Source organism: Falco naumanni, chromosome 7 (assembly GCF_017639655.2).
Source record: "Falco naumanni isolate bFalNau1 chromosome 7, bFalNau1.pat, whole genome shotgun sequence".
In the NCBI taxonomy this organism is placed as follows: Eukaryota; Metazoa; Chordata; class Aves; order Falconiformes; family Falconidae; genus Falco; species Falco naumanni.
In genome coordinates this window covers 52,245,450-52,272,040 of record NC_054060.1, presented here as the reverse complement: position 1 = coordinate 52,272,040, position 26,591 = coordinate 52,245,450, and the positions used below count along the sequence as shown (strand labels likewise).

At 45.8% G+C, this 26,591-nt stretch overlaps 2 protein-coding genes and 1 long non-coding RNA gene across 18 annotated transcripts in view; 1 reads left to right on the top strand and 2 right to left on the bottom strand.

Moving 5' to 3' along the window:
* DCAF5 (DDB1 and CUL4 associated factor 5) overlaps positions 1-1,122 on the bottom strand; it is a 77,392-nt gene extending 76,270 nt beyond the window's left edge. Inside the window, exon 1 of the mRNA XM_040602266.1 lies at positions 869-1,122. Coding sequence (XP_040458200.1) covers positions 869-1,082 — 214 coding nt within the window. The 5' untranslated portion in view covers positions 1,083-1,122. The remainder of the gene's footprint in view (positions 1-868) is intronic.
* EXD2 (exonuclease 3'-5' domain containing 2) lies at positions 883-22,004 on the top strand. Of its 15 annotated transcripts, none has more exons than XM_040602278.1 (12): positions 1,446-1,675; positions 2,037-2,166; positions 5,238-5,339; positions 5,919-6,127; positions 11,808-12,215; positions 13,139-13,395; positions 14,453-14,579; positions 15,377-15,702; positions 17,976-18,082; positions 18,311-18,446; positions 19,117-19,473; positions 20,629-22,004. In XM_040602278.1, exons 5-12 carry the CDS (start codon positions 11,877-11,879, stop codon positions 20,843-20,845), a joined length of 1,866 nt encoding a protein of 621 aa, XP_040458212.1. In that variant the 5' UTR covers positions 1,446-1,675; positions 2,037-2,166; positions 5,238-5,339; positions 5,919-6,127; positions 11,808-11,876; the 3' UTR covers positions 20,846-22,004. The 15 variants fall into 15 exon arrangements, with proteins under 15 accessions (XP_040458206.1, XP_040458218.1, XP_040458212.1 ...); XM_040602277.1 differs by having other exon boundaries at positions 2,037-2,202; XM_040602274.1 differs by having other exon boundaries at positions 2,037-2,202; positions 3,950-5,339.
* LOC121091949 lies at positions 7,307-10,050 on the bottom strand. 2 transcript variants are annotated; one of them, XR_005829108.1, is made up of 3 exons: positions 9,943-10,030; positions 9,125-9,243; positions 7,307-8,650 (listed from the first exon to the last, which is right to left on the bottom strand). It is a non-coding gene; the product is annotated as an uncharacterized LOC121091949 (long non-coding RNA). The 2 variants fall into 2 exon arrangements; XR_005829107.1 differs by lacking the exon at positions 9,125-9,243 and having other exon boundaries at positions 9,943-10,050.
* Positions 22,005-26,591: the final 4,587 nt, after the last annotated feature.

Genomic DNA, 26,591 nt, shown 5'->3' with positions numbered 1-26,591 from the left:
AGGGGGGAGGCGAGCAAGCCGGCCGCCGAGCCCCGCAGCCCCTCCCCGGCTGGGGGGAAGGGGGTACACAGCCTTTCCCCGTCCTCGGTGTCGCAGCTGATGTCAAGCCCTCGCCTCCCTCCTACCTGACAGCATCCCCCCACCCCCCTGGCGGGCGAGCAACAGCGGGGAGTCGAACCCCAAAAACATCACCAAGGAAATAATCCACACACACACACCCAAACGCACCCTGCAAGGGGAGGGAGGAGGAAAAACAAAACAAAACCCTACTCCCCTCCCTCAAAAGAAGACGGAGAACGGGGGTGATCCTAAAGTGACCAGTCCCTCAATAAAACCGATCCGGTTCCCCACCCGAAACCGAGCGCGACCGCAGCCCCCCCGGCCAAACTCCGGCCCGCCGCCCGCCCGTCCCCCGGCAGCGCCCGCTGCGCCCGCCCGCCCCCCGGCGAGGCGGCCCGGGCACGGCGCTGACAAATGTCACCCACAATGCACGCGCGGGGCTGTGTCCCCTCTGTCGTCGTCCACCCCCCCCCAAAAAAAAAATAAAATCCCCTCTTAAGGGGCAAAACACGCAAGCCATCAAATAAAGGGGCACCCCTAGCTTCCACCGCCAGCGCCCGGGAAACACTCTCGTAAAAACTTTGTCCAGGGCTCCCCCCCCCAATAATAGAATTTAAAACCTGTCAACCATTTTAGATCTGTACTTGGGAAACATTATTCCCGGGCACCGGTGGGTTTGAGAAACGACTCCGAGCGCCGCCGCGGCTCCCCTCCCCCCGGGCCGCGGGGGAGGCGGCCGAGGAGGAGGAGGAGGAGGAGGAAGATGCTTTCTGGGGAGGGGGCGAGGGACGGGGAGCATTCGCTTTACCTGAGACCAGCCACTGGCCTCCATTGTTGGAGAATTCAATGGCATTGACACAGCCGAAGTGGCCCAGGAGGTCCTTCTTGTAGAGGTTCCTGCAGCCCCGCAGGCGTCTCCGCTGGAAGTCCTGGGTGAGCAGGGGGTCCCCCTCCAAGCCCCGCTGGGACAGGAACCCCACCACCGACCGCATGCTGCCCCCCCGGCCGCCTCTCCTCTTCATGCTGCCGCCTGCGCCGCTCCCCGCCGCTCCTTCCCCCGCCGCCGCCTCCCCTCCCCCGCTTCCCCCCTTGTTATGGTTATGATGATTTTTCTTTAGCCAGCCATGGCAGAGAGGTGTTAGACACTCCGCCGCTTCCTGATCCCGCTGGCTCCTCCCCGCTCCCCTCAGCAGCTGATCCTCAGCTGCAGCCCGCGCCTCCCGGCCCGGCTCTAGTGTGGCGCCGCCGCCGCTTTCTAACTCGCTCCTGAACGGTGCGGGGGGACGGGTAAACTGGCCGCTCCGAGGACCGGCGGGCGGGCGGGCTTACGGTCCCCGCCGCCGCTGCTGGCGGCCGCGCCGCACTGCCTGAGGCCGGCCCGGCCCGGCCCGTCTGAGGGGCTCGCTGCTGCCCGCCGCCGGCTGCGAGGTGGCGACGGCCGGCCGGGCAGGTGGTGCCGCGGCCGGGAGCCGTCCCCGATGGAGGTGAAGGGCCCTGCCGGGAGCCGCCGCCGGCCCGCCCTGGGCTGCCCCGCCGGGCCCGCCCGGCCGCCGCGGGGAGAGTGAGGGGAAAAAGTCCCCCAAGTTCGTGTGGTTTGCAGCGGAGTTTGTCCTCTGTAAGTGCTGAGTGATTTCTGCGGGATTTCCAAAAATTATGTCTGTAGAGTTTTGTTGGTTTTTTTTCTCTTTAAGATAGTTTTTATGGCACTCTCTGAGGTTTTATTGCTTGCTCTCTCCTGCTCCTACCTGAGCAACACTGAAAGTAGGGGGGTTTCCCCTTCTCAGTTAAGCAGACCTCTCCTGTGGCCCCAAAAGACTGTTGGAAATGCAGAAGAATTTTCTTCTTACCCTTCAGTATCAACAAAACCCCAAAAAGCAGTTGGCTGAACAGGTGAAACTGATCTGCTTGGTCCTTCACCGTTTTACAACACCCTAACCTATGTGTTGGTGGGGAAAAAGATCTTCTGTCTTTCACAGGACCCTGTCCCTCACCTGTAACACCTGGCGCCATGTAAGACAACCGGAGCGTTGTCCGAGGGGAGCACCCGTGTAGCACGGCCTGCTGTCCCGCCTTGCGCTGTCCGACCGCATGCCCCCCGCACGCGAGGTGAGCCGTCCTGCGCCTGCAGCTCGGAACTTCCAGGTCTGTATTTCCGCACAGACACAGGTGAACTGCTGGCAGTGCCTAGGGCACCTACCGTTTTCAGAAGGTGAGGAATTAGCCTGACAGTCCTGGCCACCTTTGTGTGTAACTGCACCTGCCAGGCTCCAGACTTTAAAAGAAACAAACAAAAAACCCTTTCTGACATAAACTGTGGTATCACGACATCACTGAGTACTGGTAGAACTGTTGCCGTGTTCCGCTCACAGCATTTCAATAGAAATTGAAATTATTTCATTATAGCAAGTCAGTTAAGTACTTTGGGATTCTTCTTGGTTAAGGTTATAGAAAGAATGTGAAATCCTATAAACCATGCTTTTTGGTTGACAACACTATAGCCTTACTTTTAACATATAACAAAAGAAAATGGCAAACTTTTCAGGAAAAAAGAAGTAAGAAAATTTATAAAAAGCATAGAACATTTCTTACGTGTCAACTTTTTATATATATAAAAAACCTATATATGATATCAATAGGTATAAATATCAGTACTTAATTACAGGTATAATAATTTGAGAGGAATATCCGGACACGTTTTGTTAACTGTTTTCTGTTAGAATGATAATTAATAATTTTAATATTGAAGTGAAAATGAACAGTTAGTTGCTTCTGCATCTGAGCTGTATGAAGATTTTGTTTTTCTAGTTACAGTTGTTGATAGCCAGCTATTGCTATGTAACATGTCTAGCAGGCATTGGTATAGAGAGGCAAAGACCCTGTCTGTCATGATTTGTGTTTATAACTTTAGCTTCAGCCACAGATGAGTTGCAGTGGTATAAAATCATATTTTATATCTCTTTTGCTTGCATGCCATGAAATTCTGCACCATTAAAATTGTATCAGAAACTGTTGCTCATTTCTGAATCCTTAACATAGGTGTCATTACATTTTTCTACCTGTAGATTCTAAACTGACTCCACTAGTTTGTATTCCTTTCTCTCCTCATAATTTTCATACAGATCACATCACCATATGATTTGAGAGCCTTCCAGAAATACATTATGGAATCATGGAATTGTAGAATGGTTTGGGTTGGAAGGAACCTTAAAGACGATTTAGTTCCAGCCCCCCCTGCCATGGGCAGGGACACCTTCCGCTAGACAACCTGGCCTTGAACACTGCAGCTGTTGCTTTTGTCATAAGTGGTTCATTTTTTCCTCTTTCCTAAAGTATTGTTCAGGTTGGATATCTTTCATTTCTGTATTGAGATAAATAGGTGTAGAAGCCTTCCATTTGAAATGTGACAGAATAAAATCTCTGGTGCTTTTTCCCCATCTTCTGGATCTGGTCTCTAGGAAAGCTATGTACTTACTGGACAAATAAAATAATATTATTCCCTAAACCTCCAGTGCTAGATTTTCAGGAAAGATTGAACTAAAGGGTTTTTAATCACATTTATAAGCAGTCAGAAGGTATCATGTTGTCAGAATTTGAAAGAAAAATAATAAAGACTGCCAATTGCTAAATGCCGTATTATCTCATATGACCATATAGGTTAAAAAATAAAAAGCATTGGTAAGCATTCTTTTTGCTTTCCTTTGTTTGAATTAATTTTGAATATAACACTTAAGGAAATTATCATGACCTATACTCTTAACATCTTCCTTTGAAAATAACATGTTGCTGTGTTAGTAATGCCAGAGTGCTGTAATCTCTTCAAAACACATACACTGTTAGCCTGAGTCATGCTGAAGTAGCGTCAATGAAGCATCGTTTTCTACTTTAATAGGAACTTTCCACAGCTTGGAATGGAAGTATGGATGGTACTTTGTCAAACAGATTTGACTTTGTCAAGTTACTCTTCTGTTGGACATGTTATCTCATGGATGCTGTACTGAGACTCTTTGAATTTCACAGACCAAACTGGATTGAGCCTGGCCAGACTCAATAGGCAGAGTAACTCAGGGTGTGTTTATGCACTGCTTGAGCAGCTTAATTCTGTAGGATGTTTATAGTCTCCTCCATGCCTCAAAAGCAGGATGAAATAAAGCACAAAAAATGTTTTGATTGGAATTTCAACAAGTGGGCAATAGAGAGGAGGAGTCGACTATAAAGGAAATGGGAGATAACAGGGTGGTGACTTTCTGTAGATGCTTTTGGAAATGAAGATGAGTAAATAATGTCTGATGCAATACAGAAGAAGGAACTAGCAGAATGCTTCAGAAAAGAGATGTGGTCAGGGTAATGGTCTACATAAACAGTCTTGGGTTGCGGTTTCAGAGTTGCTAATTCCAGGGCTGTGCATGGACCAGTCTCCCAGCAGTACTAAATTGATTTGGATCAGGTATGACCATGGTGTCATATTGCTCTCACATTAGCTTCTGCCATGCTGTAGGGTTTTTGTTCAGCCTCTGGAAGGACTGACAATACCTGATCTGGTTTTAATATCTGCTGGTACAAAATTATCCCTTCAGTGTTTTTTCTGAACAAATTTGAATTGGCAGAATTGGTTAAATTGCATTAGTGGTTTCCATTTGATGGCTGTGGTGTATTTGATTATTAATAGGAGGCCTGCAGTCAGCTTTATTGTTGGATTTACAGCATTTACAGCAGTTGATGGCTGTTGTGTTATGGGCTGTGCTGGTTAATGCAGAAGGGAGAGGTATTGGGGCCAGCCTAGGTATGGAAGCAAGAGACCTAAACAAGGGTCTTAGTTGCATGGATGGATCAAAGGACTTTGTCTTAGAGATGCCATCTAGAAGAAGTCTAAAATTTAGATGTACCCTTGGTGCTAGGATCTACAAAGAGGTTTCAGTCAGAGCTAAGTTGACGTACAAGCGTGAGTGACAGGTAGACTCGTGATGTTATCTACAGATATGCACAAAGATAATAAGAGGACTTTCAGAGAAGAGGAAGAACCATGTTCTACCTCTACTGAGGTTTATCTTCCTGCTAGTCATCCAAAGAAAGGAGAAAAAAGGCTATGATTTGAGTTTAGATAGAGGGAGATAGCTCTGGGAAGAGGAGCAGGTCTGTAAATCATCTGCAGAGAGATCTTAGTTGTATTTGTATTTCAGATGAGATAAATCAGAGATAATGTGGGAGGATAAAAGGAGAAGACCAAGGATACAGTCCTCTGAGAGTCTGTCAAAGAGCACTTGGAAGGAGGGCTTAAAGAGGTAAAAATCTTAAGTGAAGCATGGTTGATTGTGTCAGGTCAGAGAGAATGAGGTTTAAATAATTTTTTTTTGAGCTCTGTTGAACCTTTGAATGGCTTTGGTTAATCCAGAGTGGAAATGAAGTCTTGACACTGGTAGTTAGATGTCTGTGGAGTGAGTTGGGGATGGGGGTTGCGGAGAGATCATAGTTATTAGGAAAGCGGGGCTGAGTCAAGGCTTTTATTCCTATGTTTGTTTATACTTTTTTTTATTATTTTTGAGGGGAAATAGAAACAAAAGGAGGGTAAACCAAGAAGACTATGGCATATTTTAGCCATACAATTTTTTTAAAATAATTTTGCTTGTAGAATTTACTCTGTATAGTGGAAGTTAGATGGCTTCTGGGCTTTCTCCTTTTACTTACTAATCTCATGAACCAGAAAGGTGGGAAGAATAAGCATTGATTTCTCAAACATCTCCCCTTGGGGCTGTTCAGCTAAAGGTGTAGCTTTAACATGCTGCTGAACCAATCTAATGACTTGTGGCCACTGAAAGTGGCTTTGTTTTTCATGGCTAAGTGTTCTGTTCCTTTCTTTGTAGTGATGCTGCTACTCACTGGACCTGCATGTCTGCTGTTCTGCTGAGTTCATTTGGCTCCTGAAAGTGTCCCAATGAATGCCAAAATCAGTACAGGCTAGTCAGGAGCACCCAGCCAAGAGTGCAGTTTTGCGAGGTGGGGTATGTCACCTTCTTAGTAGCCATGAACTGTGAGGCCAGCTTAGTGTGTCTTCTGGAGCTGAACCACTGGGGTAAGTTAAGCAGCTCTTCAAGAAATGGAATTGTGAAATTCCTCTCTATTACTACATGAGCAATGAAAGTTGGCAAGTAATGAAGAAATATGTTGATGATGATCAATGTTAATACAGCTCATCCTCACGGGATCAATCTGGCAGTTCACACCTCTGAGAGTTTTTTCAGATTCTTTGTAAAACCTGCAAACTGTCAGATCCCTGCAGCGCATTACTGCTGATTCATTCTTTGGCTGAGGATGTAGTTTCACTGAGATCTGGCTTTATGGTGGGCTGGTTCAAGGAGTTAAACCAGAAGAAAACTGCTTTTTTTTTTTGCTGTGCTAGCTTTCTGCTTGCCTAATTCCTTGAATCAAACTGGCACCAGTGTTTGCAGAAGTGAGGCAGTAGAAGAATGCCTACAGGTAGAAGGGGGAGGCAGAACTGCCTTTTCAACAGGACCTAAACCTTCTGTCCACCCCATTGCAACGTGAAGCTCCACCTTTAGGATGTGGCTTCACAGTTGATTGAAACTGATCTCATTCTGACTTTTTGATGAAAGAAGCGGTCCTACTGCCTCCCCGGTACCAGCCCTGTTAAAACAAACCCTGCTCAGAATGACTTGTTTGAATATGCAGTCATGGGGTTACTAGCATGGATACAAGGGAGATAAATCACATTAGGAGTTGAAATGTGAGTTTGGTTTTCTTCTGTAGCTTGGGATGGGGCCCCGAATAGAGTGTTGTTAATGAGCTAGTGGGGACTACACACAGCTTTCTGCTCATTGTCTGCTAACAGCAATTTAAATCTTCACTGGAGCCTCTTTCCTTTGATATTCTGCGATCACTGATTTTTCTTTGAACACTGAGTCATTTAGCCTAGTCTTCTCCCTGTCAAAGGATGAGCTAATGTGATTATAATAATAATCTTTTTTCCTGTGATCAGCAGAACAAGTGAAGCCTGGTTTCCTGTGGACTTGTCCTGATGTGGCACTGCTGTGTGGATTCTTATATGTATATTGAGCAGTGTCTGCACATGCTTGCCATTTTATCAGTGACAGCTTTATGAGGATGTTTCATCGATTTGGCTTTGCATTTCACAGAAGTTACCTTTGTACAAATTTAGACGGAATTGGGCAATGGCTTAAACATGCTCTTTTGGCAAGGAAAGGGGGGAAGAAAGGGGACCCACAGGCAGAAATACCAACAGACACTGTAATTGCATAAGCCTTTTTTCCTTAGGAAATCAGGCTAAAAATGAGTCTTTTGACAGAGACCTCTGCAGAGATCTCTGATCAGGCTACAAAAACAGAAAGAAAGAAGTAAACCTTACTGTTTACCATGTAAAGGCTTCCAGTTACCTGCTGCAACAGATTTCTCATAAGTAAGGCTAAGCCAGCAGTTGGTGTTTATTCACTTGGTTACCTTCTCATCTTCAGCAATGTCCCCATCCGTCTTTGGGAACTTGTTTTTTTGCCAGAGTGCACTCATGCATCAGTTGCTTTCATTTATTTTTAATTTAACCTTTATACTTGAATAAATGGCTATGTAGGTAGTAAGACAAGCTGTTAGAGAGACTTGTTGTTTACAGGACTGTTTATGTCGGTGATGCCATGAAAAATAAAGGCTTCAAATACAGCCAAGGATATGATCCTGTTACTGTAGAAAAGCTAGACTTGGGGGTTCCATTATGTAGCATCTTCTCTGTGAGACTTTCACCATGTAATAAATCCTGGGGTATTTTATTGTGTTCCTCTTTTGTAACTTTACATTTAAGCTGCTATTACCTCAAAACTAAACTAAACAATTTGTAAAAGGAAAAACTGGCCTGTTTTAAGATTTCTGGATGGATGCCAGTTTATTACAAATGGGTCCAGCTACAAACAAACTTTGTGGTCACTATTCTGAGCTCATCTTGAGCTCGGGTAAGAGTTCTCTTAAGAATGTTTTGCCTGCCCTGTAACAGGGCGGCTGGATCCTGGAGCCCAGCCATGTCAGCTTCTTTGGTCTCCTTCCAGTTAGTTGGGCCTTGAAATGTCTGTTATGTCCCCAGATGTTAACTTTTTTCCTTGCATTAGTTTACAGCTGGATCATTTCCCTGATTATCTGACGCTGTCATTACAGAAGTGCTGGAGCAAGGGAGCAGGGAGTGAGCAGTCGATCAGGTTGAACAGGAAGTGTGGGACTACCCTTCCCAGTGGCCATCCAGGTTTATGCTAGATTACAATGACTGTGTAGAACAAAGCATTATACATTGGGGCGTGGGGGGTGGTGAAGGGAAGAGGGAGGGAGAGGAGGAGGGACAACTTGTCCATCTGACTGGGAACTCAGTTATAGCCAAACCCCTCCAGCTCTTTTTTCCTGAGTATGCACGTGATGCACTTTTTTCCTGAGCATGAGTCATGTGATGTGTTTTGGAGCAGTGCTGGCTCCTGTTTTGTGACCTCCTTTTCAGCTGGTCAGCTCTGCCTGGCACATCGGATCATAGGGGATGGAAAGAGAAGCTGTGCCTGGGTTGCGTCTGTAGGGGAGATGCAGACCTTCCCTGTAGAGGGGAATGAACCAGAGACAAGATGTGTGAGTTACTGCAGTGGGTGATTGCAGTGCTTTGTAACCCCCAGTGGATGAATATAAAAATGGATAAAAATGTCTTTGCTGTAGAGCAAGATCAAGGGTCTTTGCAGAAAGATGACTTATACTGCTGTAACTCCCAGGTATAAAGCATTTGTACGTCCAAAATACAGACACAAGTTAATGGAAAAGAAAACTTTCCTGATGTGACCCCACCACCAGTACGATTTGACATGATCGTACCATCCTGTCTTAGACCAGGTCCTTAGACCAAGCAGCTGCTCAAGTTTTAATGGCCTGGTAGAGAAGAGGGGCCTTACTTGCTCAGAGGAGTGGTCTTCTGGAAACCAGCTGTGCTCCCTGTTTGCTACCAATTGGTGCCTAACTCATTCCTGAGTTACAAAAAAAATGGGAGGTCGGGGGTTGGGTGGAAAAAGCAAGCATTTACCTGCAGACAGAAAAAATACTGCTTCTGTATAGATTTTCCCTGATGACAGCTGCTTTGTTGCACCCCTTGGACAATCTGTCTGCTAAGTGCTGAGTCTCTCCCAGGGAGATCTTCCTAGCCTGATGATTACAAGATGGCAAAGTTAAAATGACATTTGACACTGACTGTCAAATTGTCAAAGCGATTTAAAGCAACACTTCCCATGGTTTCAGTGTCTCCTTCAAACAGATGCAGCTACCTGGGATTCTAACAGTACAAAAAATGGGAAATATGGGGAGAAATCGGGTGTGCAGATCTCTTTAACTTGCAATGGAAATAGGGCTACAAACTTGTTTGCTTTTTGACAATCTTTGTCTTAAGACTTGGGGTGATGACCCCCGGCATGGCAGCTGGCTGTGTACTCATCCGTGTGTTGTGGCATCACATCCATACTTTTCCCATGGACCCGAGCTTTGCCATAATTATTCCTGTTAAACTCTTTAACCCTTTTCACTTGATTTTTCCCTTTTTGTTTTCTTCCAGTTTGCTACTTTGGAGGTAGCTACGCTTTGTTTGTTATTTTCCGGGATACCTTTGTTCGTTACCCTCCCTTGCCCCTGTTCCCCGGCTCCCGCCGCGTTCCCCAGCGTCGAGGGCCGCCGCCGGTCCCCGCTCTGCCCGTCCGCCTGCCGCGGCTTCCCGGGGCGGGGCGGGGCGGGGCGGCTGCCCCCAGCCCGGTGCTGCCGGCGGGCCGGGCCCACCCCACACCCCGCCAGCAGCGGGCCTCTCCCCCCGCCCCGGATATCTTCTGAACAGAGCTCGCTTTCCAGTGTCCGTACCAACATCTGACATCACGGTATTATTTGTGAGGCGGCACCCGCTGGCTGAAGGCCCGTTCAGGGACTCGGACGCGGCCACCGTAACCCCGCCGGCTCCGCCCGTCTCCGGGCCGCCACCCCGAGCACGGTGCTGGGGCCCCGGCCGCGTCCTGCCGGCCCGGGAGCGACCAAGCAGACACACAGGCGCTTCGCGGGCGCGACCGGCGGCCCCGAGCGGCATTGGCGGCAGCACACGCCTCCCGTCGAGGATGCAGCGCGGGACCCCGGCGGGGCCCTCTGCCGCAGGCCGGGCCGGACCCACAGCCGCCGCGCCCCCGCCTCAGCCGCCGGCTGCCGTACAACATGGCGGCACCCACCGCCCGCTCGCACCGCCGGGAAAGAGGAAGCGTCCGCCACTCTAAGCCTCCCGGTGTGCGCGGCGACTACCCTACGGGGGGTTCCAGCCGCCGGAGACGGCCGTTCTGCGGAGACGCAGGTAGCGGGCGGGCAGGTGGGTGCCCCGGCGGGGCGCCTGTAGGCCGAGCGGCGGCGCGGCGAGGCCCGGGGGGGGGGAAGCGGGGAGGCTGCTGGACGCATCCCGGCGTGGGCCAAGCCGGCATGTGCCCCGGCTGCGCAGGCCGGAGTGGTCGGCGGCCTCCCCGGCCGGGCCCTCGGCTCTTCCCGCCTGCGCGCTCCCCGCGGGGCCGGCACCCGGGCCTCTTCCCGGTGAAGGCCCGAGCACGCCGACAACGGGCAGCGCCTGCCCCCTGCCGCTAAGGGGAGCTGCGGCCCGGAGGAGCGCTCGTTGCTCCCTGCGGGGGCGCCAGCGGCGGCCCGGCCCGGCCCCGGCCTGTCCCCCGCGGCCCGCACGCCTCCCCCACGGCGCCGCACGCCTCCCCCACGGCGGGCGGGCTGGGCCTGCTCGGGCCGGCGGGCGGCCCCGCACTGCGGCGGGGCAGGTGCCGATGTGTCCGGTCGTAGCCTCCTGCCGGGCCGGGGCGGGGGATCCCACACGCGGGCTGCCTGCGACCGCAGCCCGCACCGGCATCCCGGCTCCCGGAGGGCGACGGCTGCTGGATGGAGGAGAGGCCGCAGCGCCCTCCGGGCTCTCGGTTTTCTCGCTCACTTCAAAAGTGGGAGTGTTAACGGTGACCGCACAAGCGCCCAGGCCGGAGGCCGTGCCCATACTCTCAGTGCCGTTAACGGTTGCGCAGGGCTGTAGTAGCACCGATGCTACCGCTTCTGCTTGTGCCGAAGAGCCATAAGAGCAGACCTTAAAAAATAACGCGGTGGGCTGGGGAGGTGGGGGTGAGGGTTGATTTCAGTTTACTGGAGGGGGACCTGAGCTTTGGTATGATAGAGGGAAAGCTATGTTACAAGTAGATGCTGTTTCTTTGGGGCTTTTCAATGCCTGAAGAGCCATTTGACCATAGTACAGATGTGAATGTAATGGGCAATGCCTATTACTTACTAATGCATGAACAGACATGCTTGTTCTGCGGTAATTTTGTCTTGGCCTTGTTTAGGTTGACCTGGTTCCAAACTGAGATAAAAGATGTTGATAATAGCCCTGACTAGCTTATTTTTGGAATACCAGAGTTTGTGTAAGCGTCTGCTTGCACCAGTATAAATCAGTGGATTCCCCTTAACATTTTTGGTGATGTGATCGACAGCAGCATTCAGTCTCCTGTTACTGCCCAGTCCACCACTGCAGCAGTCTGTCCCCCGACCCCCAATCTATCAAAGTGGGACCCAGTCCTTTTTCTGTCAGGATGGCGAGTTGTGTGGCTAGAACCTTGTTACGATACCAGTGGGTATATTTAATGCCCCTAAATATGTTTCATTAAGTTGTCTTTAATTTCCACCTCTCTCATTTTTCTTTGCAGGCCATGATAAAATCCTACAATGATGTTTTGAATGGGTGAAGTGAAGAGGGGAAAAGGGGAATAAAAAAAATGCCCAAGCAAACTGCAGTGACGATTACTTTGGCGACCCTGCTGGGTGTTGCAGTAGGGGGCCTGGTTTTATGGAAAGCAACCCAGCGTCGGAAAGGAAAAGCATGCTGTAGTAGTCAGCAAGAGGAAGCAGTTGTAAACTCGGGAGATGAGAAACTGATTAAGGCAGAGGATAAGGAGGTGCTTTCCTTATTCAGATCTCCCACCTTCTTCTGGGTAGAGAGGACCCTTGGTGCAGACATAGTGATAGTTTCAGAGCAGGAGGAGTGGGATTGTGTTGAACCTTTGCTGAAGAAGGAGCTGGAGAAGTGGCCAGTGCTCGGAATGGATTGTGAATGGGTGAGTGATCAAGAAGCACATCTCCTTTGGATTGCAAATTGCAATCGAAAATCATTGAGGGTGGAATGATTCCTCTGCTTAAATGGATACAGCAGGACTGACTCTTGAAACTGCCTGTGTGATTATCTGTCACACAGCAGTGAAGTGGCTGCTAGTTTTGATTGTTCTCACGTTTAAGTGTGCTGACTTAAGTTTTGCATTCACTATATTTGTTTACTGAACTGTGATAAATCGTTGATACTAAATATAGTGGTAACTGTGTGGCTTATTATAGCATTATGTGTTTTGTATAATTTCTGTTTAAATGTGATTTACTGGAAGTAGTTTAGGGTTACACGGTTTTAAATCCAGCTACGTATGTCAGAAACCATTGCTTGAGAATAATAAATCCAAAAAGGAGGATAATACTGATCTATAGATGTAACTCACTGGGACTAACAGAAAGCAAAGTTCCTCATCCGCTTGTGTGGACATTTGCCTGTTTGAACTCTCAAAACAGGCTTTGCGTCATTTGTAGAGCCTAGCTTTGCCATTATATTGGGTGAAAAATTATTTACCCTGCAGTCAATAGTATAATCCACAGTTAAAAAGTGTGTTTGCCATAAACATTTATGTAGTGGGTGGCTTTGTGCTGATGTGGATTAAGAAATGGTGTCTGATTTCTTCCACCAGATCAGCTATGAGGGGGAAAGGTGAAAGGGGGAAAGTTTCTCCTGTAGGAGTGTGGCAAGAAGTAGCTTGGGGACAATAGTACTGTAAAACAGATCACATAATTTGCAGTAAAATGTGAGAGACATGTAACAATACTTGATTGCATAAACTGAGAGGTATTTCCTGTCTTCAGTGGCCTCTTGTGGTTTGTTCCAGCTCCAGTGTTGTTAATAGTACTGCAACTCAGACTCTAATTTTTGTCTTTATTTCAGGTATCTGTGGAGGGAAAAGCAAATCCTGTATCCCTCCTGCAGATGGCTTCCTCCAGTGGCCTCTGCGTTCTTGTTCGGTTGCCCAGACTGGTTGCCAGTGGACAGACTATCCCGAGGACCCTGTTGGACATCATGGCAGATAGTGCTGTGTTGAAAGTTGGGGTAGGATGCTGGGAAGATGCTTGCAAGTTACTTAATGATTATGGTCTTCCAGTCAAAGGGAGCATGGATCTCCGGTATTTAGCCATGAAACAGCGGTGAGTTTCTAAAGACAGAGGCAGCTCTATTTAAGGCATCATTTAAGTTGGAAATGTTTTAAAAGTAATTGGTGTATGCTGAATGGTACCAGGAAGGTAGGTCTGGAGTTCTCATGATGGTTTTAGAGGATGGGCATTGACAGCCGCAGCCCAAGAACATGTCATGCTTCTATTTTGTGGTCTTAATGGAAATGAAATCTTAATGAAGATTTTATATGCCAATTGTGTCTGTTAGTCTTCTCATGCAACACCCTTATGGATTTTTATCTGAGTACCATGATTCGGCCTTTAAGAAGTCCAGGCACAGTGATGTTATACAGTGAGAGTGATCACTGTATCAACAGATGTTTGAATATACTGCGTAGAAGTATGGGGTAAACGTACCAGGGGCATATAAGTGGAACTGCTGAATTACAGGATTTCTTGAAAAATTACTAAATAAACCAGCTCTGATTTTCTCTTTTAATAACAATGCTTCCATTGAAAGGTTACAGTTATGATACTGTTTACTCATCCTTCATTCTTTCTAAAATAAATAATTTTACTTACGAATATTCTTCATGTACAGTGTATATATGCCTTACGTACAGTGTGTGTATGCCTGGGTGTGTTGTTAGTGATCTGGAGCATGGGTTTGCTGACCTGATGGTGCGTTTTTAGCACTGAGGATGGACTTGTCTCCGGTGGCCAGGATTCCTGGGTAATTTCTGGCTCTCATGCTCCTCGTGAATCCCTGGGGGCAGGTGGTCCATCACTGTGTGTTAGACCTCTTCAGTTCAGAGCCAAACACTTCAGCCTTAAGTGTTACTAACTCCCAGCCTTTTCTGTTTTGCATATCGCAGACACTAGATAATTACTAAATCTAGAAACAACATTTTAGTGGAGGGGAGGGAGAGGGCCTGTAAAGCTGACAGGCAGCTGTGTGCTGTTTGAGTGGGAGTCATGCGTCATGTGCATTGTGTTCTGGCAGGTTGAGGGTGTATGAGGCCATCTGAATTTGCATGGGTGATAGCTTCATTTTTAATATGTTTGTTTCACTTTCTTTGTTAAAATGAAGGAAGGATCTACTTCACAACTGCCTTAGCCTTAAGTCTTTAGCTGAAAAAGTCCTGAACTATCCGCTTGACAAGTCTCCTCGTGTACGTTGCAGCAACTGGGAGGCAGAACAACTAACACAAGATCAGGTGTGTCTTCAACTTAGTATTTTGGGAGGAAAAGCAACCTTCTTCATAGAGAAGAAGCATTACAAAAGGGAGATCTGAGCCTTCTTCAAGTTCTGCCTCAAAACTTTATGTGTGACTGTGATCTGAAGTTAATTTCAGGCTCTGTGCCTGCGTTTCCCTCCTTTTCTGTGAAGATAATTTTCTGCTGTTCTCCCTGGATTCTTGACCCTTGTTTTCCTTTAGTCCTGAAAGATCTAGAAGGCAAAATCCATTAAGGAAGTGTTTGTGCACCCAAAACCTCACCTTTTGTATTATTTTCTTTTCTCCAATCTATAGCAGTCAGTGCAATATTAGAGAGCCACCCTGGAAACCTTGTTCACCATCTTTAGACCTTTATGGTTTTCCCCATTACACTCTTTACCATCATGCCGCACGTCAACAAAATCAGTGACCAGTAGAGGGGGTGACAGGATAAATAACCTCGCTGAATATTTGTGGGCAGCGTGTTAAAAGGGAGCTGTTCATTGTTTAGGGAAGACTTGGTGGGGCAGGAGGGTGTTTAGGGCCTGGTTGACCTGAATTTTTTTTCAGTCCCTTGCAGTTCCTGGGGGGCATCCATGAGTATTTCAAGTCTGACTGACCTTTTATGTAGAGGGTGGTGATGTTATGCAAGTGTCACTCAACTGCCAGAACTTTATGTGAATCTCAAAAGGAAATAAATCCAGCTCTGGCTTTACTGTACCAAGTGTTAAAGACTGCTGATGTTTGGGATAATGTTTGCTGTTTGTCAGCATCTTGATGTCTGTGTTTTTCTGCAGGTTCTCTATGCTGCTAGGGATGCCCAAGTCTCACTGGCTCTGTTTTTCCATTTGCTGGGATTTGCCACCCTCCCTGCTATATCTGATGGTGAAAACTCTGTTGCTGCTTGGGAAAAAGCACTGGCTAAATGCCGGGCCTTTGTGGATATCCCATTTAGAGGAAGAAGGATTGGTAGCACAGGAGAGGAGAAGAGTGGAGAGGGACGCTCTCCTCAGAAAACAAAGACTCGGAAATCATCGGTGAATGGCCAGCCCTCTGGCTGTCAGCAAGTGAAAGATCCTCGGAGGCAAAAGAGAAAGCCTCTGGGTGTGGGATATTCTGCACGGTAAGTCTGTGAGCACATTTTGCTCTTTGCACCCCAGATGGAAAATTTTGAATGATGCCTCATATGCTGTTCATCAAACAAAGTGGATAACATGAGCTGGGAAAGGAAACACAGGACCTAACAGTCACGGGAGCCAGATCCTGTTTCTGTTTACCTCATTATCTCTAGGTGGTATTGAAAGAGAGGCAGCACTTGGATCTGTACTAGGTCATGAGCAGATTAAGGGGTCATCTTCAGCTTTTGCCTTTGATTCTCCTCTGGAGGAACTAGCTGGAGGGCAGAGTCCCTGCAGGAGGCAGCTGGCTGTCTGGGTTGCATTTACAGCCCAAACAGCTGTGCCCTGTCTCCTCCAGGGAAAAGGTGGCAAGTGCTTGTCCTTTCAGCAGGGTCTGCCTCATGCACTGCTGTTTGTACTGTGCTGGCCCTGGTCACTGTGGCCACAGAGGTGTCAGGGAGCTGAGCAGAGCTGAAAGGTAAGGTTAGGAGGGGTAAGACACATTATGTGAGGTGTGAGAGGCCACAGAAGGAACAGTCTGTGGCAGCATCAATGTGCTGCATTTCTGTGTTGGCCAGGGAGAAAGAGGAGGGACTGGTACTACTTTTGGCCTCACAGAGGCAGCTATTGCTGGATTCAGGTCATTTTGTGGAGCAAATCCTAAATTTTTAATGGCCGCCTTCTAATGAGAGTTCAGTTGTTTTTAAATTCAGACAAATTGGAGAAGTCTCTTCAAGCTCAGTGGAAGATGTGGAGAGCTAGTATGTTTGGTTTTGTTCGGGTACAATCTAATAAGATTTATCACTGGATGTTGGAACTAAAATTGTCTGTGATTACAATTTGGAAAGAAAACTGGACATTTTAGTGTGTGTTTTCTCCTTTTCAAGTTGATTGGATTAGCAACAGAGATGTTCTAATGTAGTCAATAATACTGATTTCATTAGCTGTCATTAACAGTATTGTGTTGTACACAGCAAGTCCCTCCAGATTTATGTATTTATTAGTTGGAGCCTGTGTCATACAAAACAGAAGGACTGCACCTCATGGGAGGATTAGAAGTTGAACAAAATTGAATTCCAAGCTAAACTGAGATCTCCTCATGTTTGTTTATTTACTGTTTTTAACCGTGCTTGACTTCGCAATAGATCACTAGTTTTTACAATATCTCCAGCAGTGTGGCTCTGGTCTGTAACAAGACTGGATGTGATTTCAAAAGTAATTTTCCACTCTTCCTTTCTATAAGACTGTTCAGTTTTAATGTTTATTCATTTAGAGTTGGGAAGTACTCAGCTTATCTTGGTGATTGGGCTGAACTGCTGATGTTCAGTGGAAGGAGACCTTCTATATCATTATTGTTTTGTTGGGTTTTTCCCCCCCATGGACCTCAGAAGAAGTCCTTTTGTCAGATTATGCAGCCTGTGAGTCAACCTTTTTAGCTGGTAGAGCTCTGCAGAGTACTTACACGATCTCACCGGAGAGAAGAAAGAAAACTTTTCCACAGTGTATTGTGACGTGTCTGTATCCCTGGCCGGTTCTTCCCAGATGCTCCCAGAGCCTAGCCTGATCTGCTTTTCAGTTTAAAGGAGGTTGGCAGGGTAATGAAATGTTTGCTGCAGAACAGAGTCCTTCCGAACACTGCTACAAACCACCAGAGACTGGTCTCATACAGGACTTTTCGCCACTGGCAGGGTTACGTGCCTGTGTTTCAGAAGGCCTCGGCTCAACTTTGTTGCTCCCCTGGACTCGTGTGTTTGGGCTCGTAGTGCTGCAAGAGCCTTTTTGAACCATTTATCTTGGATGAATGAAGTAATTGCCGTTCACGCTAAGTTTTAGAAAAGTCATCTTAATAAAACATTAAAGTATGGGCTTAGGCAGCTGGTCCTTGAAACTGCCTTGCCTTTAAGTTGGCTCTTTTAGCATACTCTTAGCTCATTGTCCTTCTTGACTTCAGTAGTCTTTTGTTTTCTAATGTAACTTTTTTTTGAAAATGCTGTTGTCATTGATGGCATCTCTTGAAAACTGGGATTCAGCATTACAATTCTGTTGGCAGGGGGAGATACCTTACAGTCAGTTGGTAAACCCCAGGTAAGTTTTTGGACGTTCTGCTCCCCTTAGCAGCAGGCTGTGCAGTGTGCTCAGAACCTTAAGTGTGTGTTTAGAGGCACTGCTGTGTTTTGGAGGAGACTGCATGAGCTGCAGTGTGGAACACATGCCTATAGAGAGCTCTGGTTTTTTGGCATGCTGTTACGGTTGCTGTAACGCTGCCCTTGTTTCATAGAAAGTCTCCGCTGTATGACAACTGCTTCCTGCATGCACCAGATGGACAGCCCCTGTGCACTTGTGATCGCAAGAAGGCTCAGTGGTATCTGGACAAGGGGATTGGAGGTGAGCATACCAGTTGTTTGTTGGTATTTGAAATACAGCTCTTTTTTTTTTTTTTTTTTTTTTTGTGCCTTGTTTCTTAGATAACTGGGCATGATTTTTTTTGTATTCTTTCTGATTGGAGATATTTTTGGGGATTCACTAGGATGACTCCTGTGTTTTAGCACAGTTATTTTAGCTTTCAAATACAAATTTGCCTTGAATATTCTCCATTTGCCTTTACCCTTTCAGAGCTAGTTAGCACAGACCCATTTGTGGTGAAACTGCGGTTTGAGCCTTCAGGACGTCCTGAGTCTCAAGTTGATTATTATCTGACAGTCAAAGAGAACCTGTGTGTTGTATGTGGCAAGCGAGAATCCTATATCCGGTGAGTTGTTTGGTGGGTAGGAGATAAACACATCTTTTAAAACAGGACTGAGGTCTGCATCTAGTTGGCATCCATAAGTTTGGTTCGTGGCCATGAACATTGTGCTTGTTCACATTCTGGATGGGCTATCACTGTTTGAATGCTCTGTAGTTTTACGTGTCTGGGTAAGTTTGACGCTGAACAGGCCAGTCTTTCCTTTCCTTGCAGAGGCAGGAGGTGTTGGTCCTTGGAGAGAACAAAGCGTACGGAACATGTATTTGCGTAGTTGGTGTGACAGGGGGCAGCCAACGCATGCTGTTCTGATGGCATCCCGTTCTGATACAGCTGTACTGTTCCTTCCACTACTTAATCCTTATGTTTTTGAAAGGTTTCGGTGAGCCTGAAGCCCATGAGGTCACAAAGGGTGAGATTTTTGCCTTTGCTACTGTTTCTCATAGCGCGTTGCTTTATTTTTTATGGGTTTTTTACAGTATGAATCACAATAAATCACAAATAATTGCAAATAAAGAGAAGTTGCAGAACCTATTGCTGCCCTGAGGGTCCTGACTCTGGTGACCTTTGTTTTCCTGGACTTTTAGTATTAGTTGACCCTTTGTAGACCAGGAAGAGGAGGAACTGAGGAGCAGCAGCTCCAGGCAAATGTAATGAGCTGGCTGCTTTGTCTTCCTAGGAAGAACATTGTTCCTCACGAATACCGAAGACACTTCCCCATCCAGATGAAGGACCACAATTCCCATGATGTGCTCCTGCTCTGCACATCCTGCCATGCCATCTCCAATTACTATGACAACCATCTCAAGCAGCAGCTGGCTGAGGAGTTTGGTGCCCCCATCGGCTCGGAAGAAGGCGTGCGTTTGCTGGAGGACCCTCTGCGCAGGCAAGTGCGCTCGGGGGCCCGAGCACTGCTGAATGCAGACAGCCTGCCTGACCCCCGAAGGGCAGAGCTTCTGCAAAGCATCAAGGACTTCTTTAACACAGAGACAGTCACCCCCGAGATGCTCCAGGAAGCAGCTGGTCTGGAAACCAGGTATAACAAGCCCATCAATAGATGTAGCATTTTAGTTATTTATGTTGGCACGTAAGTTCAACAAAAAGTTGTCTACACGCAGTACCTTGGGTAAATATTACTGCAGCAAAAGAAAAGAAAATCCAGCAGGATTTGCAGAGTTGAGGATCACATATGCTGACTCCCCCCACCCCCCAAAGCTTTTTAATGAGAATAAGACAAAACCTGTTGCTGGTCTTGGGCTATTGATGCATCTTCCCTAAAATAATGGTGTCAAGTTAAGGAGTGTCTGAATTTGAGGCTACTAGTAGTTGATCTGCACAGGAGAAATGAGCCCCTAAAACCTTAAATGAAACACTTGTATAAGCCTAGAGAGTCTGGTTTTATGGTGCTTTGATACATTTAATTAGAAAGCAAGAATAGGAAGAATTGTTTGTGGTGTATCCTAAGGCTCTAAGCAGGCAAACACACTGCATTTCTTACTGTGTTTTTGTTTTTGTTTACCCACTTCACTGTTGGGTTGAGGGGAGGTCTGTGAACTGTAGCTCTTGTTTATCCCCTTTCCCTTTCTTTTCCAGTCATCTCCTTCTGTTCTTGATCTCCATCTTCCCCTCCACTATTTTATTCTTATTTTGAAGGACAGATCAGGGAAGATGACTGAAAGACAATCGTATCAGAAGTCTCCTCTCCTCCTCTTTCTCAAAGCCTCCACAGATATCTTTCCTTAATGACTATCTGGTCTCTGTCTGCATGAAGTCAGTATTTTTTCCTTGTTATGCTCACTGTTGTTTGTAATATGCCAATGTTATAAGTAGGAACCTATCCAGGTAGGGAATTCAGTGGCAGGATCAGGGCTCTGGGATGTCATACAGTTCTTGCCTTGAGAAATTTGCGATCTGTCTCCTGAGGAGCTTGTAATGGACCTTGTGAGCTCTGTTTAGTATTGCTATAAAAGAACACTTTCTCAGTTCAAAGAAACTTCCTAGTGTAACTGTTCCAGAAAGCAGTCTGGCATCGAAGTAGAGCTTAAAACTGCCCCTCTTGGTTTGTTTACCACGTATCTGTAATGAAACTCTGCAGCTGAAAGTATCTTCAGTGTCTTGCTGTTCATTGGAGACAGGTCTAGAGGCTGACAGTGGGCTTATGTGAAAACAAACTCTGCTTGTGTCCTGGCAGGATCTGCAATGAGAGCTACATGCCGCATGGACTGAAGGTGGTGCAGTGTTTTGCTAAAGGAGGCCTGCGCTCCCTCATGCAGTTGGAGAGACGGTGGCGGCAGCATTTCTTGGACAGCATGCAGCCCAAGCACCTCCCAGAGCAATGGTCAGTGGACCATAACCACATGAAGCTGATCCGAAAGTATGGGGAGGATCTTCAGATTGAGCTGTCGTGAAACTACCTTCCTGGACTCAAGACAGTGTCTAATGGACATATGTAACTGAAGGCGGAAGGACTGTTTTTATTTCTATGTTTCCACTAAAATCTGGGCCTGGGTTTGCAAACAGGCATCAGTAGATTTGACATTTATAGAGTTAAATCCATTGACTTGAATTTTCAGGTGGTTTGGAATTTTTGATCCTGTTTTGTCAGTGACTAGTTCAGTGCAAGAGTGATATGCTAAGGGAACTTGTCTTCTCAAAGTGACTATGAAGTTATTTTCTACCCCCCAGGATGTCTGAGGCCTCCAGACTGTCTGTCTTACTACAGAGCACAATAAATGAATATTTCCAGGTTTTCTGATATAAAGTATAGCCAGGGGTGTAGAAATATCTGCACCCTTGGCTATACTTTGAGAACCTCCTGATAAAAGTCTGTCTTTGCTTTCAGTGTAGTTGTACGCATATGAGTTGTTCTCAGAGAAGACTCCCTGCCAGGGAGAGATTCCTTGTTTGGAAGTGGCAAAGAAACCTTATATTTTTTTTCAGATTCTGAGCTGTATCAGCATTGCAGACAGGTCTCAGTGAGTTTCCTGGTGGCAGGTGCCTGATGAGAAGTAACACTCTGACTCTGGCCGTATGGAAGCACCCATGTCGGTCAAGTCTTTTCTGAAAGAGCTTCCAGCAACACACAGTCTGTTGAGGGGAGAAAAAAAAAAAAAAGTTCTTTCCCGATTCCACTTGTCTCTTATGAATAGCTCTTGATGGGTACCTTTTCATATCAGACTGAAATGAGGTCAAGTGTCTTAAAAGCGATGAGAGGAGACAAATTTAATTTAAAGACCAACATCTTTTAAGAGGTCACACCACGTGTGGCAGAAAACTGAAAAATCCGATATTCTGTTCCTGGATTTGACATGTGTCGTGGCGAGCAGGTCATACTCTCTCCATGCCTGTTTCCCTGTCTCTAAAATGGGACTAATAATGCTTAACTATCTCACAAGGGTGTTGTGAGGCTTAATTAAATAACGTTTTTCTAAAATGCTTTGAAAATATAAACCAGTGTGTGCTAATTATTACTGTTGTTTTTTAAAATGTGTTGTTGTCTGACTTTCTTAAATATTCGTGGTTTTTGCCTGTTGCTAGACTTTAGTTAAATATAACTTTTTAAAAATATATACCCCTTTCTGTGAAATCACTTTTGATGATTTTGATTGCATGAGGTGAGTGTGCTTCTCCTGAATGATGAAGCTGTGCTCAACTTTTATAGGTCTCTGTAAAGAAGTTTCAGCGAAACCCTCACTGTACTTAACACGACTGCATATAGCACAGTTGACCCATATTTTGTTATAACATTTGAGCAGAATCCTGGACCTGCTGTGATCATGGCTCAAACTCTCCTTTATCAGATAATTCATGAAATTCCACAGTCCAGGGGTGAAAAACCTGTTTGTAGCAGAGACTGAGATAAGTGGAAGTCGCAGAGAAATGGTATGTTAATACCATCCCAGAGGAGCTGCAGTAGCAGCCTAAGCACAAGGAATCAAAGATTCATGATAAATACTACTTATCACAGAGCTGCAAATAAGACCATTTTCATTCTAAGGGCAATTTTATTCCTTTCCTGTACCACTGACAGGTCTTGACAAAAACTGATCTAGCCAAATATGTTCTGTCTCTATGCTCATTCACACAGCTGTTTATAATCTCAGCAAGAACCTCCTGTCCACAGCAGCAGCTTGGATGTAACTATTTCTCTCCAAAGCATTTTGTGCATGTGTTGAGATAGTGCTGTCTCCTGTGTTTAGTGCATCTGTTCAGGGTGGTGAGAGCTCCTTGCATGGCTCAGAAACTCCTTTTCAACTATCAGGAATACAGCATGTTCATCTCACTTCTTTGTTCTGCTTTGGGTTTTCTCCATTTGTTTTGATAGAGGAACTCCTGATAAAGCTGTCCTTGTTTAATGGAACCAATGGGCTGACCACAGGGCTGCTGTCTTTTCTGTATGTTGAGACAAGATTTGGACTACAAACCCTCTAAATTTAAGGAGTCAGTGTTATCATTGAAGAATTTTGTAGGGTTGTTGTCCAAATTGGTTGTTCAGAAATAGAAATTTGCAAGGAAAACTTCCTTCATAAGTACTTTTTTAACTAAGATTCTTTGCTTTCAAGATATTCTTAAGTCGCATCATTTTAAGTTGACCTGAAAGGAGGAGGGGAAGTGATATATTTATTGTGCAGAAATAGATTATTTTTATATAATTACGATTTAAAATTTTCTGCTAGTCTATAGATAAAACTTTCTTGTATGTCTTCAGTGCTAATTGTTACATTCAGTAAAAATTTGTTCTTTTACCAGACTAACCACTATTGAAGCTTCTTTCTCCTTTTTGGCATGCCTGCTTTTTCTCTTTTTTTTTTTTTTCCCTGTGTCTCACCCTGTCCTTATGAGTCCATGGTTCCTTACAATAACACCTGGACCTCATCCTCTGAGTTTCCCTTTCCAGTGCCTTCCCTGATCTATCTGTAAGAGATCAGCTGGGGAAGAGCCCGTGCTGGCAGCAATACCATACTCCTAAGCAAAGCAATAGCAAGTTTGCTCAGGTATACTTGAATTGTTGTTCTGAGGTTCTCAGTGGGTTCAGGTGCTGTCCTTGGCCTGGGTGTGTTGGTCAGTCATGATGGCTACAGATCTGCATTTTTTAAAATAAAAACTTAGATTTTGCTCAACCAGAGCACTCATCTGGGCTGCCCCAAGTATGTTACCTATATTAGGACCTTCCTGCACTAAACCATGCGCATCCACTTTGTCTGCAGAGGGAGAGAATTGCCGTGCCTCTCTGTGTGGGCTGGCTTTCTCAACATGGGACTTTTCTTTTTGTTGCTTGTCACTTTATGTTGTTAAGTTTGCCCAACGTACGTTGCCTGAGATGGGGGAGAGAAATTTTCCCTTTTATGTGGTGCTCGATGCCACCTGCCTAAGACTGGTTCTTGCAGGCTAGTGGGAAGCATGTTCCAGCTGCTGAGGTCCCCAGACCTGTCTTGGTTTATGAATTCGCTTCAGAACTTGCCCCCATCCTTTTTGTTTCAGGTGTTTTGCCCATGTGAAACAGATGTGCTTTTCTAAGAATACAACTGGGTACACGTTTCGAGCCACTCCTCTGGAGTGGGAGTACCAGCATCCACTGTGGTAGGTTATCTTGCCTTCCCCTATGGACTAAAAACTGATTTCTGCCTTCCCAAACACTACAGTTTACATTATTCTTGGATTTGCAGTAACTTAGATGTTACTGCAATGTATAGGAATTACCAGCCAAGCAGCATTTTTTATAGTCTGGCAGTTGGAAGGCGCAGTAAGTCCTGCATTTCTGAGCAGACCATGCATGACATGTTAATTATGCTGCTGATAGACTTGACATTTGGAGTGCATTGGTTTCCCTCTTCTGACAGGTCTTTAAGGTCCCAGCTGTCACATCGATGACTGACAGGACTGAAGACAACATATCCCTGAGGGCTTCTAGCATTTTTCTGTTTGCTATTTGCTAACTGCAGGCATGGGAAGCTGTCTTCCTGTTGCATTTCTATTCCTCTGGTTCCCTGTGGAGTATCTGAACTCCACACTATCTGTAATGTGGTTTTGGTGGGTTTTTTTTAGGTGAAGGCGATGTCGTTAGTGTTGTGAAGTACCTCGTTGCCTTGGCCCTGTGCCTAAATGCCTTTGAGGAACTGGCCCTTTTGCTTGTGCAGAGGGACCCTTTGTAATAAGGAGTCACCAGCAGCCCTGGCCAGTGTGCAATGTTCTGTACTGATTTAGAGGCACCTCCAGTCTGAACCAGTAGGTCAGTTCCTATCACTGTTCCTTGATCTCCTTCAGGCCTTCACAGTAGTCCAGAAATAAATTGCCTTCTTCATTATCACATTCTGACACAAACTGTCATCCCCTTGATATTCTTTGGGAATAAGGGCTGTTTTAAAGCCCTTTCTGTCATTTTTATGTAGTTTTGTGTTTAGTGTTATTGGCATAAGAGCTTTTCCCCAACCTTAGGGGTACATTGTTTTGGGGAAAGGGAGAGGCAGTCTGAGCTAAGTGCAGAGATGTATCCAGCTTTCTCTTCAAGTTATTAAGGGAGCCACAGTGTGCCCCCTCGTATTAGCCCCACATCGAGAGAGTTTTGTTAAATGCTTTCACAGGTAGAGAGGGCAATGCGAGAGAGCCAACATGGTTAAGCTCAGCAAGGGGGAAAAAACCCACAAAAAAGCCAAAACAAACATGCATGGAACATAATTTTCCATATTGAAAACAGATTCCTCCATCACTGTGAATTCCACCATGAAGAGCAGGCAGCTGTGGCAAGGATTTTCTGCGCCAAGGTTAGTGCTGTATCCTCTCTTCCCCTTGAACTATCATGGTGCTTGTTTCTGCCTTGAACTAGCCAGCATGATACTTCTTGTGGTCTCAGTGGTGTTGGTCACCAGGAAACAGAGCAAAACCATCTTTCTTTTATTATTCTTCTTTGCAAGCTTTTGGATAAAGTAGTTTCTGAGATGGGAGGAGTAAAGAGAACTGGAAAAAAAAAGGATGGAAGCTTTTACTGTAGAATAGAGATGTGATCTTCAGATAAGAAACCATTTTATTGTACAGGAAAGATGCCAACTTCAGCTATAGATGATATAAAATATGGCTTCTATCTTTCTTTGCTTAAAAAATGGAAAGACTGTGCAGTGGTTAAGGAGCAAAAAAGAGAAGACATTTATATATCTCAGCACAAATGTGACAAATCTGGGAAAAAGGTACTAGACAGCTGTCAGAAATATAGAGAAAGACTTAAGAAAAAAACTTCCTGTCCAAACTCTCTGCAAAAAACCTGCTGCTCTAAGAAGAGCTTTGGAAAAAAATGCAAAAAACCTGCTTTGCATTGTAGTGTGCTCTGTGGGGATCTGACATGTATCTGTTTCACATGGATTCACAGCAAGTCCTTTCCAATTGATTGTCCTTTGAAAAATGCCAAACAGTACTTTGCACCTGCTGAGCTGTGCCAGTTGCTCTATCCTTTTTCCTCTGTGCCCCAGCTCTGTCCAGGACTTCTAACCATAAATAAAAGCAGAGAGACTGACTGCCAGTGGCATGTGAAAATGAGAGTGGGACCCCCTTTTAATGTGCTGTGAATAAAAAAATATCATTATCCCTACTTGTCCAGCAGGGGCTATAGAGAACCCAAATCTGAGCTATGACCGTGTGTATATAGTCAGATTTTTGCTATTCAGGTAATGTTTTCCATATGTTTTAAAAGCATTACATCATCTTCTGTCTCTCTCTTGGTTCTGTGACATGGGTAGAGATACTAGATGTTGTTCAGCTGCGTGTCTCAAATCACTGTGCTGATGTCTTAAAGACCAGCTCCATTTTACAGATATTTTCCTCACACTAGAAGGGGAAGTCATGCCAAGCAGTAAAATTGGAACCTAAGAAATCCTTACAGAGCTCTGGAAAATATGACTGGACTGACCATCTCTTGACAAATCAGTTACGGGGGAGAAAACTGCCTTCAAGTGCATGTTCTGTGGCAACAGCCATAGGTGGTGCTGAATTAGGCTCTCAAGAACACACAAGTGCCTTTTTCTCCCTTTGTTTTGCAAATGGGTATTAGGACTCTTAATGCCACTGGGCTCTGGCCCCATTAGCTCCATGTCCGCAGTTCTGCTCTACCATTTTCAAGTTTTCCAGTGTGTAGAGAAATACTGGAGGGTGCTCTTTCTACCAGCA